This window comes from Fukomys damarensis, unplaced genomic scaffold (assembly GCF_012274545.1).
Source record: "Fukomys damarensis isolate Sample0158 unplaced genomic scaffold, DMR_v1.0_HiC HiC_scaffold_19, whole genome shotgun sequence".
In the NCBI taxonomy this organism is placed as follows: domain Eukaryota; kingdom Metazoa; phylum Chordata; class Mammalia; order Rodentia; family Bathyergidae; genus Fukomys; species Fukomys damarensis.
The window spans coordinates 68,555,769-68,570,876 of NW_022900931.1; the positions used below are offsets into that span (position 1 = coordinate 68,555,769).

General features: G+C 46.9%; 1 protein-coding gene across 4 annotated transcripts in view; it reads right to left on the bottom strand.

Annotated features, from left to right (window-relative positions):
• Positions 1–202: 202 nt before the first annotated feature.
• The window catches only part of LOC104857048 (zinc finger protein 606), a 30,172-nt gene continuing 15,266 nt past the window's right edge, over positions 203–15,108 (bottom strand). Inside the window, exons 6-10 of one of the 4 annotated variants that reach the window (XR_004518048.1) lie at positions 10,789–14,896; positions 8,842–9,566; positions 8,593–8,655; positions 2,532–2,636; positions 203–263 (exon numbers count right to left, since the gene is read on the bottom strand). Coding sequence is in view for 1 of the 4 variants with exons in the window: in XM_033766066.1 (XP_033621957.1) it covers positions 14,888–14,896 (9 nt within the window). In the remaining 3 variants the exon portion in view is untranslated. Of the gene's footprint in view, positions 264–2,531; positions 2,637–8,592; positions 8,720–8,810; positions 9,567–10,788; positions 14,897–15,108 lie in introns of those variants that run through there. The other 3 variants (XR_004518046.1, XR_004518047.1, XM_033766066.1) reach the window with 3 other exon arrangements.

The window sequence follows — 15,108 nt, forward strand, 5'->3', positions numbered from 1 at the left end:
TCCAACAGCGGGCGGGAGATGACACAGAACGTGGGAGGCTCTCAGTTCACAGGTGGCCCCTTCTAGCTCTTTCTTCAGAAGTAAGACAGCGCTCTAGGGTCTTTTTGTTCATGTTGTATGTTTGTTTGTCTAATCTGAGATAGGCTCTCACTGTGTTGCCCAGGCTGGGCTCTGACTCCTGTACTCAATCGGTCTTCCTGCTTCAGCTTCTGGAATAGCTAGGGCCACACACAGGCGCCTGCTCAGCTTCTGCAGCTTCTCTTCTATGGGCAGAAATCCCTAATCATGAGAGTTCTCCCCCACAGCCCCATCACCTCGCAGAGGCCTCACTGCCTAACGCCATCCCCCAGGGAATGAAGATCTGAGTACGTGAACAGATGGGGTACGCAAGCACTCAGTGCCAGAGGACCCCAGTTCCAGGCACCAGACCACTCTAGAAGCCTCTGCCCCATGCCCAGCCATCTGTTCAACTAGCAAGGCTGCCTACCCTGCCTTAGCTGGCCTTTCTCAGAAAACCAGAATAGAGGCCTTCGAAGAGAGAGAAGGAAGGCGCATCTGAGATGGGAGGAGTGGCGACCCTACAACAGGTGGCCCTCTGGTTTAGAGGTCTCTGAATCAAGTGGTCTCAGGAAGACCCAGGAGAGAAAGCCAAGAGCAGAGAAGCAGCTGGAAAGAGTGCTTCGAGCTAAGCGACTGCATTCCCTGTGCCGCCCAAAGGGAGCTTGATCTCCACCCGTGTTTGTTGCCTGTGACATCCGTCCATACAGCTGTGCTATTCGTGATCTGCCCCGAGAGGCATCATTACTCACCCAGCCACCCACAAGTGAGCCCCCTGATAAGCTGAACAGAGGTGCTGTCTATTCTGTGTCCCCAGAGTGCCACACCGTGACAGCCTCTGGAATGTCCACAGATCCCACCACCCTCCAGCTCCCTGGACTGAACTTTATTCCTTAGCATGGGCCTAGCAGGTATTCCAGCTAAAAGGCCAGTGAAGGGGATCAAAAGGAGGAGACAGGTTTCAGACACATTTAGACATAACCTGGTATGGCAAGAGAGCAAACACACAGGTTCCAAGTATCTAAGAAAGTAAATGTTAATAGAATGCTTGGTAGAAAATGTGGGTTAATCTTCAAAGGCATAGTGCTCTATCTGCACACAGTGGTGCCTTTCATGAATATGGAAAAGAATCTAGTAGGCGTGGATTCTGAGTTGGGAAACTTCCTCCCAGGTGGAGGACCTGGAGAGAGCGAGAGGCACAGGGGGCTGTGCTCCCGACTGAAGATCAGAGCACCAGTGCCCGGGGCCAACAGTGGCATCCTTTCCTCAGACACACAGCAGACACAACATACCAAACAGCCCGCCTTTCTCCTGTAAGGAACGGGACTGTTTACATCCTTATCTCTTTGCAGGGTTCCCTGCCTTCAAAGGTCATAACGGTTGGTTCTAGTGACTTTGATAAATGGCTTCTTCTAGTTCTCAGGTTCAAAAGCAAGCACAGAAGACAAATGGGTGTGAAAGATACCACGCACTGCAGAGCATCTGCGTCTGTGCGCGAGCATTCTGCCTAAAAAACACACGCCCTTGACTGCAGCCAAAGTCAAATCCTCATGTGCCTTTAATCTGGGCAGGAAAAAGGCTTCTAAGCGAAGGTGAAGGAGGAAAAGAAAGATGCAATCCCTAACAAGAAAGCACAACTTTCAAAAACTGATAACACAGCATTTCATTTCCAAACAAATGAATATAGAGAGTGTGCCAGAAATATATATAAACTTCAGGAAAAGGAAAATAGTATATTTTTCAACAGATGGTGTTATCCTGGTGTGGGAGACCCTAGAGGATGTTATGTATGGCAGAAAACCACTACACTGTTAGCCCCTAGAGAAGCAACTGAAAGTGCATGTGCAGCGGTCTCAGTGACCAAGGTCACCCCAGCAGAAGTCCGCTACCCCAACGAGCGTCTGGAAGCTCCTGGCCGCCACTTGGAGCACCTGTTGTCATTGTAGAGGCCAAAGGTAACTCGTACTAATCTGTGGCGTCTCGATAAATTTAGTATTGAAATATTAATACAAGTTTTTATTTTCCTGAAGTGTATATACATTTCTTTGGCAGACTCTGCATTTTGTCTAATTATATTTTTTGTAGTGGCGGAAATTGAACCCAAGGCTTTCGCATTGAGCTACATTCCCAGCTCTTTGTCATGTTTTGTTTTGAGACAGGGACTCACTAATTTACTAAATTGCCAGTCTAGGATCTAACTTTTGATCTTCCTCTTCAGCCTCAGAGGGTTGGGGTTACAGGCATGGGGCACCAACCCAGCCGAACTGTATCATATTTTATGGATCTTGCTACTAGTGAGCACTCAATGTATCTTCACACAACTTGTAAGTGAGCCTGCGGGAGCTGGGGATTTAGCTCAGTAGCACCACTCCTGCCTTGCAAGCGCAAGGTCCTGAGTTTGATCTCTAGTACAGGGGGTGGGGGAGCACCCACAGCAGCAGTTCTTTCACTCAATGAGGAAAGCAATGACTGACCTTTGGCTTTCTAGGAAGTCTTTGGAATCCCAGGTGATCTGATTATGCCAAAGGAACTCCTGGGCTGTTCAATGATGTTTCTGAGTGTTTCTGGCTGTTTATTGCCTGAAAGAGAATAGCATTTGTAACAGTAAGAGAATTACTCTCTTATTTATCTCCCCATAAACAGTTTTTTAATTCCCCTGAGTTTAAGAAAACCAATGGTTGAGGCTACCTGGTAAGCTTGTTGTTTTTTCAACAGAAGGAAAGCCATCTGTACAAGGCAAGCACACACAAAGAGGGAATTCCAGTAAAAACAAAAACATAAATGTGAAAGAAGGTTGAACCATGTTCATGGCTCTGAAGTGGTCCGTCTTTTATCATAAAGATGAAAGGAAATGTTTATCTGTAGTCCAACACCTGCCCTGTAATTATTGGAGGAAACTCAAAGCTCCGTTTCCTGCACAGTGTTTGGGTTCTAACTCAAGCCACCAGTGTGAGGTCAGCGAGTGTCACCACCATGGAATCTCCCCTGGGTCCAGGCCAGCCAATGGGGAGGCAGACAGGACAGGGGTGCCCAGCTCAGAGCAGCTTGTGAGACCGGTCCCCTGCCACCAGGGCCAGTGCCGATCAGAGAAGGCAGAGAGTGAGATTCATGGTAAGAAGGCAACAGCCAAGGCAGCAGAGTTACGTCAGGGGCTGGGTCGGTTCAAAATGTCTGGATTCTAAGCCTCATCTCCGGTTTCCTCCATATTTGAGCTTGATCAAGTCACTTGACCACGCTACGCTTCGGTTTCCTCCATGTATGAAGTGAGGAAGAAATAGTACTGACCCCATGGGGTGACTGTGATAAAATAATGCATTCCGTGTATAACTCAGAAAGAAATAATGAATTCTAAATAGACATCACTTTTAAAAGTGTATTGGTACATTTTAGGTGTACAGCATGATGTGCCTTTGCAGGATGTATCTTGGTTTCTTCCCCCCTTCCCCTGCCCTCCTTTCAACCCTTCTACCCCTCCCCATCTACAAAGGCTTTGTATCCATTTTTCCTTTTCTCATATGTTTCCCTTCTGTCCTTTCCCCTACTCCTCCCACTTCCTCCTTCCCTTTAGACCTTTTCTTCCTGTTTCACCTTATCTACACATTTTGTTCATATCTACACTTTCAGTTTCTTGCATCAGAGAAACTATTTGGTATTTACACATGTATGTCCTGTTTATTTCACTTAAGACTATGCCCTCAATATGCATCCATTTACCTATAAATGACTAGTTTCTCATTCTTTATGGCTTAGTAGTACTCCATTTTATTTTTTTTAAAAACAGTGTCTTTATCCAGTCTCCAGTTGATGAGCAATTGCGCTGTTTCCAAGTTTTAGCTATTACAAACTGCTGCTATGGACATGGGTATGCATATATCGGTGTACTATGACTCTTCTAATTCTTTTGGGAAGATACCCAGTAGGGGAATAGCTGGGTCAAATGGGACCTTCTAATCCTAGTTTTTTAAGGTGTCTTCATATTGATTGCCACAGTGGTTGTACCAGTCTACACTCCTACCAGCAATGGAGAAGGGCTCCTTTATCCCCACAGCCCCTCCAGCATTTGTTATTGACTTCTTGATAGCAGCCATTCTTACTGGGGTGAGGTGGAATCTCAGTCTTGTTTTCATCTGCATCTCTCAAATGACAAGTGATGTGGAACATTTTTTCATATGTTTATTTTCTATTTCTACTTCTTTGTCTGAAAAGTGTCTGCTCGTTTCAGATGCCTATTTTTGGGTTGGGTGTTTAAAATTGAGGGGGTCTGATATTTTTAAGTTCTTTATATATTCTAGATAGTAGTCCTTTGTCTGAAGAACAGCCAGTAAAATTTTTTTCCCACATTGTAGGTTGTCTTTTAGCTCTGTCGGTTTCTCTTGCAATGCAGAAGCTTTTTAATAGGATGAGATACCACTTGTTGATTCTCTGTGCTAGTTCCCATGCTACTGAGGTTTTGTTCATAAAGTCTTTTACTAGCCAATGTCTTCAAGAGTTCTACCTAACCTATTCTGAAAAGAGCAAAAACATCACTTTCCTTCCTGGGGAAGCTGCTTAGCAGTTCCCAGTGGGCCCAGAACATCGTGATGCAGGAACAGCTTCTGTACACTGCAGCGAAACTCTTACCAAACCAAAGACAAAGCAAGCTTTGAAGGAACAGGGGACCAGTGCAACAGGAAACACTGTCCGATCAAAAACCTCAGGAAAACAGGAAAAGGAATTCTCAAAGGGATAGAGAGCAGCAGAGATGCGACGGCCACGGGGACAGCAAGCACAAGCGCTGTGGCCATGGGCTCTGGAGAGGGCCAGGATGGGTGCTGCGCCCCAGCGCTTGCTTCCCCAGAGGTCTGAGAGGCAGGAAACTTGAGCTCACGTCTGGCCAAGCAGCAGCACTTCTCTGGATGGAGACGCACGGACAGAGTACAGCTGACCACTTATGAGGCAAAACGGAGATGTACGCGTCTGCATCCCCCTCTTCTTAGGTAGAGACAGAGGGGGCCCCTCTGGAGCTGCGTCTTGCCTATTCAGGAGGAAGCGGAGCTCGCTGCAGGGAGCCATCCCCACAGCATGGGCTCACCGCCTCTCCCCTGCAGGACTGAAGTCCCCTTTCTCCCAGAAGCCTCTATGGCCACTGTGGGGTCACTGTGGGGCTGCAGCTAGCTCTGCCCTAGGTGGAGCCCGAATACCACAATCCAGCAGGCTCCCTTTCTGGGGTGGGGTCAAACCACAGCAAGTACAAGACGTATGCTCACAGGACAGGAATCTCTGGAGCATGGCAGGGGGACAGTTCTGGGCGCAGGGGGCCGAGGTGCAGAGTCCCAAGGAATCTCTAGTTGGATGGTTTCTGGCTAGAAAACTGAGCAGATCCCCAGTTCCCCACATGGTGAGTCTCCCCCTTTGGAGCATAAGGCTCTCTCTCACTCTCCTTTTCCAGGCTCAGGAGCACCCACCATGGCTTCCCTGGGCAGCGACTTTCCTCTGTGACATCACAAGGCAGGGTTGCTGTGGGGCCTCTCACCTCTCATTGGGCTCTGTACTGGTGGGTGACTTGGCTCCCCCTCCACTGGTCCATCTGCTGAGACTCATCCCCTTGCCGCTCCTACCAGGGTCGGAGGCCCAGAAATGGGAGCGCTCAGGGCCCCCCAACCTGAGGCGGTCAGGCTGCTTCGAGTCAGTCAAAAACCCCAACTACCTAGGCGTGCCGGGACACACCTCTAAGCCCAGCTACTCAGGGTGCTGAGGCCGGAGGGTCACACATTCTGGCCTGGGCAATTTAACAAGACACTGTCTCAAAATAAAATACAAAAAAGATTGAGGATGTAACTCAGTGTGAATGAAAGTTCAGCGCCACAAAAAAAAAAAAAAGAAAGCAAACGCACGAGTGTGTTTTTGCTCTTCAGTGCCTCTTGCAGTCTCATGCTTCTCTCTGGAACAATTTCCCTCTGCCTGAAGAAGCCCCGGTGTTCCTGTGTCGCAGGACCGGGTAAAATCCCCCACGGCGCCTCGGTGCGTACCGTCCATAGCTCGAGGGCGGCCCCTGGTGGGCATGCAGCGCAGAGACACATTTCTCGGCAGGCGGCGGACGCTGCAGTTCCGGGTCCTTCCTGACCTTCAGAGTTGGCTTCAGTTTTGCCGCTGCCTCTGCGGTGAACGTGTCTGCGCGGCGCTGGGTGATCTCAGTGGTGCTCTGCAGCTGGTCCATGCTGTAACTCAGCGGGACCCGTGACCCACTGCTTGCTGTGGCCAAGGGGCTGTCGCCATCACCTCAACAAACGTTGCTGTCTTCGTTTTGTTAAGACAGGGTCTTGCTACAGTTCAAGCTGGTCTTGATCTCACTGTGCAGCCCAGGCTGCCCTTGAACTCGCGGTGGTCCTCCTGCTTCAGCTTCCTTGAGTGCTGGGATTACCAGGCGTTGCCATTAACCGAAGCTTCAAACGCTATTTCGACGGCAAGGCCTTTGGACCCTCAGTGCAAGGCTCTTCAGAGCCTTCGTTCCAGGACCGTCTGTAGGCCCCACCTCCTAGACATTCGGTGTCACACACTGCTCAAGGTCTCAGAGACACCAGGCTCTACCTCCCCTTCCACCCCACCCCTTTTGGAAACAAGCTCTTACTGAGTCACTAAGTTGCCCAAGTTGTGCTCAAACTTTTGATCCTCCTGCCTCAGCCTCCCAATGCACTAGGATTACAAGCTCGCCCCGCCATTCCTGGGGACGCTTAAATCACAATTCCGTGTTGGTGGCTGAGGCCGACACTCACGTCTGGTGTTCTAGCTTCCAGCCTTCATGTTGCCAGCTCTGCTGGCCCCCGGACATCTTCCCGCAGACTCTAACCTCCTCTGCATACCTTAATCCCCTCCACCCTCACTGCCTCAGGCTTCCTTAGTTTGTCGTCCTACTACACTTCCTCGGAGTCCTTGTCACATTGTTTGCCTTTCAGTGGCATTCGAAAGGGTGACACAGTGCAGCCCCTGTGCCTGATCCTGGTGGTGAAAGGGTGTCTGACGGGGCAGGGCATGGGCAGGAGAGACAGTGAGGTCTAGGGCCCCAGTGGGCAGCTCCCCGGGGGCTGGCCCAGGCCAGGCCCCTCCCATTTCCTCTCCACTCACGGGGCCCCGTTTAGGCCACCGCGTAGCATCCACAGGCAGAATGAAATGCTCATCTGTTTTCACTCAAGTGCCTCCTGGAACAGGACATACATGGCCTTCTCTCTGAAATAGCCCTGGAGTACTGCAAATGGCCAGTGGTTCACTGCTAGTTTCTGACCACGGACAAAAACAGGGGTGGTTCCACCTCCCGGGGGTGACTCCAGATCTGACATGCTCTCCCTCAGTGCTCCCACCGTCGTTCATGCCTCTGCAGTGGCACCCACTTGACTGTCCCCCGGGCCTGTGATCCCCATCCCTGGTGAGCTCAGTCTTCCAGCATTCTCTCCCCCTACGAAACAGAAACAATTCCAGACACTCCCACCTGCTTCTTCCGATATGCACTGCACCAACCCCAGGGAAGCCCCGAGAGGAGACCTGTGTCATCACCCAGGGTCACCAACGTCCTTGGAGCTGGGCTCTCCCACCCACTGGCCGTGCACTGTGCGACAGTGGGGACACACGTGCTTCTCATGTTGTAGGCTCATTCCCACCACTGCGCTGGAACTATGGGTGACTGGGAACAAGCTTCTTGTCCCTCCATAATTTGGTTATATTACATTAGAAGTAGGAGGGCTTTGCTGAATTCACTTCCAGCCAAGGTCGACTCCAATTAAATTCTTCCCCTCTGAATTACTCACTTGTTCTCTTCAGCAAAGAGTTCCCAGTGCCTCCCTTTTACAATCCTGCCTGAAATACTTGTTATCAGTAGGTGTCCTGAAGCCTGCCCAGCTCCCCTCCTTCCCATGCTTGCAATGAATAAACACTGGATGTCCTTTGTCTTTGTTGCCCAGAGCAGCTTAGAGCAGCCCAAGACCCATCTTCTTCTCAAGTCTCTGTCTGTCTTTGTTCTCTTTCTCTTTCTCAGCTTGCATCATATTGTCTCACAGGAGATCAAGGCCCATTGCAGGGGTCATCGATAATGTGCTCCATAACACCCCACCCTCCTGGGGTCTGCTCAGCACGGTACAAGCAACTAAAAGGAACCTAGAGCTGTTGCCTGTGCCTGAGGTTAACATGTGTCATCACTGACATGGAAAAGGAGAGCCCCCCAGGAAGAGGAGGATGGTCTTGGTGCTGTGCTCTGCACTGCTCCTGTGGAGGATGAGGCAAGGAGGTCGGGCATGACCCACAGGACTTTCCACAACCTCACACTGCCACCACCCTGAAGCGGACATGGAACTAAGGTTCCAACCCTGCCTACTAGGAGTCAGCTCACCTACAGGGACCACACAGGTAAGCCCAGGGGTAAGAGAGGCCAAAGTCAGAGCAGATCAGGAGCTGTGAGAAATCCCAGGTGTGATCTGACCTGGTGTGCATGGTGAGGTGTGGGCAGGAGGCTGCATGACTCAACTCTACAAGAACACAACAGTACCACTGGGCTTTACTCCTCCTTACCTTGGCTGTGGAAGCACTGCGCCCATCTGCAGCAATCGCACTGGGATCAAGGCATGGAGCAGCCTGAACCAAGTAAGAACCACAAGTTCAAGCCCAGCCTGGGCAACTTAGCAACTTGGGGTGGTATCTTAAAAATAGAAAATGAAAGAGGGGTAGTGATGTAGCTCAGGGCAAAGGCCCTGGATTCAATCCCCAAAACCTAACAGTTTTCCTGGTACCTGGACTTTCACCCTAGGATGCGTTCCACACCTGAGCTCCATGGGGCTTCCTTCTGTCCTCTGCACAGCGCTGACGGCCCTGAGAGCTGCATACGATGCCACAGAACCAGGCGTAACTATTTCAAAACAAAGTAATACACTGCATTACAGATCCAACAGAAGCAGACGTTAGAAGAGATGGAGTAAAACTGTAAAAGCCGCTCGAATACACGTATCAATAAGGCATGCATTAGCATAGGAAATGACAATACAGACATAAAAAGAACCAACCAGGAATATTAGGCTTGTAAAACAATAATTGAAATAAAAACACAATAGAGGAAATAAGTACCAAAACAAATACAGAGGAACAAATCAGCAAACTGGAAGAGCAGATTCAGGGAATGTCCACAGAATGTGAAGAAAGGAAAATAAATAAGAAAACAAAAGTGAAGATATAAACACCAGAAACAGGTGCCAACACTTGAGCAACAGGAAACCTAAAATGAGAAATTTCCAGAATGAAACGAAGACAAAAATATTAACAATGAGAAACTTCCCAGAATACAAAGCAGGTTAAATAGTGGAGGTGGATGGAGCGGTGGGAGTGTGACGGAGCTGCTGCCGAGTGCCTCTGTCCTCCCAGGCAGTGACAGTGGGCGCAGTTCCGTGCAGCAAGGCAGGAGCTGCAATCTTGATGCTTGTGGATGAGCAGCGCGTCAGCAGGGGAGGACAGCTGGGAGGTGAGCGGTGCTCAGCAGGCATCCTGAGTGGGAGCTGTGCTAGGTGTAAGGGATGGAGCAGCCCGAGGGCAGCAGACAAGAGTGAGGAGGCAGCACCAAGGAAGGGAGCCTGTACCCAGGGGAGCCCAGCGGGAGGTGAGGGGATCTGATGGCTGCACCGGAGTGTGCCAGCAGGAGTCAGAGCTGGGGTGGACTGCGAGAAGGGGTCCAAACAGCAATGATCTGAAGTGCACGTGCGTTAGCACCAGGGGGCAAAGGAGACCAAGGCATCCTGGGCAAAAGGGAACACGACAGCCAGCAACACTCCAACGCAGTGAACCCAGCCAGGAGCAAGCAGCAGCCTGGGGCTTTCACTTGACTCCCAATGTGGGCAGAGCCCAGCAGGCCCTTTTAGGGACATTTCTAAAAGGTAATAAGCTTGGTAATAAGGTTATAAGTTGCTGGGACACTTGCAGAATACTGTATATGACTTATGCTATCCCTTAATAAAGACTCACTCTGGGTAGTGGAATACAATATCCATACCACATAGGCAGTACAATTCTGGATACGTTATACATCCATCCTCTTTTAGAGATAATACTGCTAACTCTATTCTCCCCAAGAAATCACATGAAAAACCCGCCAATTACTTCATTCCTGCAACATTTTTTGGGTGACCACCACTAATGCTTCAGGCCCTGGGAACAAGGGGATCAAATGTCCCTTGTTGAGTTGGGCAGTGAACACAATCACTTGAAGCCAGCGTCACAGTGCTCACTACTGGAGAGTCATGGGCCTACTGAATACTGGATGATTTTATGGACCCTGGATTTACTCAGCACGTTGGCCACCTTGGCCCAAGTCATTGGATCCCTCCTGCCCCTTTCCCTGTGAACTCAGAGACTTCCCCACTCTGCAAGATGAACAGGTGAGGGACACTCGCTGTGTCCCCCATCTGTCAAGAAACTTGTCACCTAGGCAAAATAAAGATAAACCGTGAGCTTTCTCCCCTCTCTGGCTCCAGCAAGTGGTATGGCCTTGGACAATATGGCTGCTTGGAAAAAGCTGAGCTGCTAGCACCTCGTATCTCTTATGTCCCTGGGTGGCAGATTCATTGCTGGGGCTGCCCTCTCAGAGCCAGAAGATACCTACATACAGAAACTGTTGTGAAATTAAAGGAATCTCAACATAAGGAGGTGGCTGTTGCATGTAATTTTCCTGGCACCCCCCCAAAAAAAACCCCACTATTTTAAAAACTTGGAAGAGAAACTGACCCAGAACAAACTCATCTTGAAGAATGAGTTGACAACTTTGCTTCATTTGTGTCAGTCCCGGGAGGATGTGGAGCTGGCTAAAAATGTCATTCACAGGTACAATGCAGAAAATAGAAATATGACTTTGGGGGAATATAAATTTGGACCAGTTTTCATGAGGTTGTGTTATGAGATCTATCTTGAGAAATCTGCAGCGGAGGTCATTAAAGTCCAGAATTTACGAGGTTTCTTCTCAGACTCCACATCATTCAATATCTGATGGATATGTGGTATTATTAAAGGCAAATATGGAAGTGCATTGGAAGTATTGAGATGAAAACCTGGATGTAAACTTTACCCAAGATATGCACGTCCTTGCTTTTGCAATTTGCTACAAGCTGGACTACTTTGCCCTCATCTGTGAGATCCTTCACGATCACTGAAGCTGCAGTGACATCACCTCCTGCAAATATCCCTTGATTGTGCTGTTTGTACCACATACCGGTACTTACAACTCTGCCAATTATTGTAGATTCCATCCTTCCCACGGGAGCAAGAGTTCCTCAAGGCTTCTTTGTATTCCAGTATCTGACACAGTACCTAGTACCCAGCAAGTTTTTAATAAATGTCTATAAACAATGAAAAAAAAGACAACCTTGTCTTTCAGGGAAATCTTGGGAAATGCTGCTCTGAGGTGCACTGCTGTTTCACTGTGTGAAAGAACAAATGCCCTTGCCCTCCACTTTACAAGAGGCACTCTGAACCCATCAGGTACAGTCCCTGGCCAGCCCAAACCTCAGTGAGTCTTCTGGACCCCGCTGCTCTGGGGCCCTCAGGGCTATGAGCAGTGCAGATCCCCAAAACCATTGACTGAATGTCCAGTCGAGACTTCTTCTCATGTCCAAGGTCTTAACTCTCATTACCAGAAACCCTGCAGGACACAGGAGCCAGATTACAGCTTCAGATTCTCACCACTTAAGATCTTCTGGAATTTTATTGTCAAATCTCTACTATAGAAACAATGAACAAAAAAAAAAGGTAAACGTTTGGGAAATGTATCACTGGAGAGACAGGATGACACAGTGTTTAAAAACATGGCCTGCAGAGCCGCAGTCTCAGCAGGGCTAGTGATCCTGGGACAGGTACCCCCGACTTTCACCACTTCAATCTCCCCAGTCATAATCCTGGGATAACATTATCTACCTCATACAGTTTAGGAAACCAAATTAATATTTGAAAAACATTTAAAACAAAGCCTAGCACTTGGTAAGTTCTACGCTTATAAAACAAAAAATCTTAATGGGGTTCTTGATGAATCTACCAGGTCCTTATCCCTATACACTTTTTAGATCTGCTAGATATGTATACACAATTATGTCCTTTTTATTTCTTCATATTATGTATACTGATGCAGTGTCCACATTTACTATGTAATTTATACTGATCACCTAAAAGAAGTTACAGACTAACTGCCCAACAATGTAGCAATGAGCACACAAAAGACACTGACACTTCGGTGATTTAGTGTCACCTCTGTGCCAACATCACCCTCAGACTTCTACAGACAACCTTTCCACCATTAGTAATTTCATTGACTAGTTGTTTTCTAAAGGCTAATCTTGATCAACAGTAAATATCTCATTCAATACTATACTATTTTTTCTTAAATTCAGATTTAGTATTCTTTATTCTAGCATCTAGACCCTCCTTAAAATAGCAAAATCTATCTGTATTTCTAAAATTATGCACAAATATGAATGTCTCCATCCAATATGCCAGCCTAATGAAAAAACTATTTTCAGTCAAATGCCATTCTTGGTATAGGGTTTTCTTTTAGTGACACACACTGATCTACCTACAGAACTGCTAACAGCACCTACTGAAAGCTGTGTTACTCCCGAATCATGTTCCTTAGGCAGGGATTCCTAGGAGTCATGGGGGGAGTTTAGTTTTCTTCTCTAATTATCTGATGTTGAGTGAGAGCTACAAAACTGCTGTAAGCTTTTACCTATTAATTTCATTCTCAAGTTTCCTACTGAATCATAGAAAGTATTACTGAACTCTTAATTTAAAACTTTCTTTCCCCTCTTATATTCATATTGTATCTTCAACGTGTTATCAAATGTACAATAAAAACTTTCTGATCAGTTCAAGAGCAATTTTCCCTCACTGTGACTCCTCTGGTGCTGAAGCAGGGCCGAGTGACCGCTGAAGGCTCTTCCACAGTCACTGCATATGAAGCGCTTCTGTCCACTGTGCATTCTCTGATGAATAATAAGGGATGAGTTCTTACAGAAAGCCTTCTCACAATGACTGCATTTGTAGGGTTTTTCTCCAGTATGGTTTCTCAGGTGCACAATTAGGGAAGAACTCTCATTAAATGCTTTTCCACATTCATTACACCTATATGGTTTCTCTCCAGTATGAGTTCTCCGATGTGCAATAAGGTGAGAGCTACAGTTAAAGGATCTTTCACACTGATTACATTTATAGGGTTTCTCACCAGTGTGGATTCTCCGATGAGCAACTAGGTGACAGCTCTGACTGAAGGATTTCCCACATTTATTGCATTCATAAGGTTTCTCTCCAGTATGAGTCCTTTGATGTCTAACAAGGTGAGCCATCTGGCTACAAGATTTTCCACACTTATTACATTCATAGGGTTTAATTCCAGAATGAATAATCTCATGTTTAGTGAGAGCTGAGCGTTCCCGAAATGCTTTGCCACATTCCTGGCAGTTATAGGGTTTCTCTCCTGTGTGAGTTCTCTGGTGGGCAATGAGATGGGAGCTCCAGCTGAAGGATTTTCCACACTCTGTACATTTATAGGGTTTTGCTCCAGAGTGAGTTCTCTCATGCTTACTAAGAGCTGAGTAATCCCGAAAAGCTTTTTCACATTCGTCACATTTAAAGGGTTTCTCTCCCGTGTGCATTCTCATGTGAGCAATGAGATGGGAGCTCCAGCTGAATGACTTCCCACATTCCCTACATTCAAATGGTTTCTCTCCAGTATGAGTTCTCTGGTGACCAATGAGATGGGAGTTCCAATTGAAGGACTTTCCACACTCATTACACACATAAGGCTTTTCTCCTGTATGGATTCTCTTGTGTACAATTAGATGAGAATTCCAGCTGAAGGCTTTCCCACATTTGTTACATTCATAGGGTTTTATTCCAGTGTGAGTCCGTTCATGTTTGGTAAGGGCTGAACGATTCCTAAAAACTTTTCCACATTTATCACATTCATAGGGTTTCTCTCCAGCATGAGTTTTCTTATGTTGAATAAGGTAAGAGCTCCAGATGAAAGACGTTCCACATTCATTATACTCATAGGGTTTCTCTGCAGTGTATGTGCTTGTGTGTTGAGTAAGGAATGAATCATATCCAAAGACTTTTTCCCACTCATTGTATTTATATGCTTTCTCTACAGTACCAATTTTTTGATGTTCCATAAAGGATGAGAAGTAAAAGATATTTTCATATTCTTTGTAATCATACTGGTTTTCTCCAATATGAAGTCTTGGGTATTCATTAAATGATGGGCTCTGGTTAAAAATTTGATGGCATTCTTTATATTCATACAGTTTTTCTCCTGTGTGTATTCCTTTAGGATCACCAAAATGTATGATATTATTGAAGGATTTCACAGCATCAGTACATTTGAAAAGATCATCTCCAGTCTGCATTCTTCCAGGATAAACAGCTTGAATGGGTTGGTTAAATGCCTTATCATAATTATTATTGTCACAGGTAATCTTATCTGCGTACATTATGGCTGAGTTATATCTCCAACTTTCAGTCTGCATGTCAGGCTTATAAAAATGTTCTAACTGGGAAACTCTCTGAGATGGAACAAAGTTTAAGGTCTGGCTATACTCTGCCCCAAGTTCACAGAATGCAGAACCTCTTTGAGACAGTACTTGTTTTTGCATGAAGACCATTTGCCTCATAGCTGTACTCTGGTTCATGTGGTACAATTCTAATTGGTCTTTATATCCCAAAACTCCTAATCTGGAGAACCAAGAATCATCCCATAGGCATCTTCCCAACTTCATGCTATGGGGTTGTTCTTCCTCAGAAGCACTCTGTGCTGGAATCAGTGCTTTGCTTTCAAGATTTCTCACCCACTCTGAAACAAGACAGAAAACAGCTGTGAGAGGACAAAGACCTCACAAAAGAACAAGAAAGATGAGATTTACTCTCCATATTATTGAAAGGGCAAGAGTGAATTTTATTCAAGCACAGACTTGGGAGCTAGACAATATTATAATAGAGAAGAGTATAGTAAAAAGTGAACTAACGATAACATAAACACAAAGTGTGTACTGTGAATAATAAAAC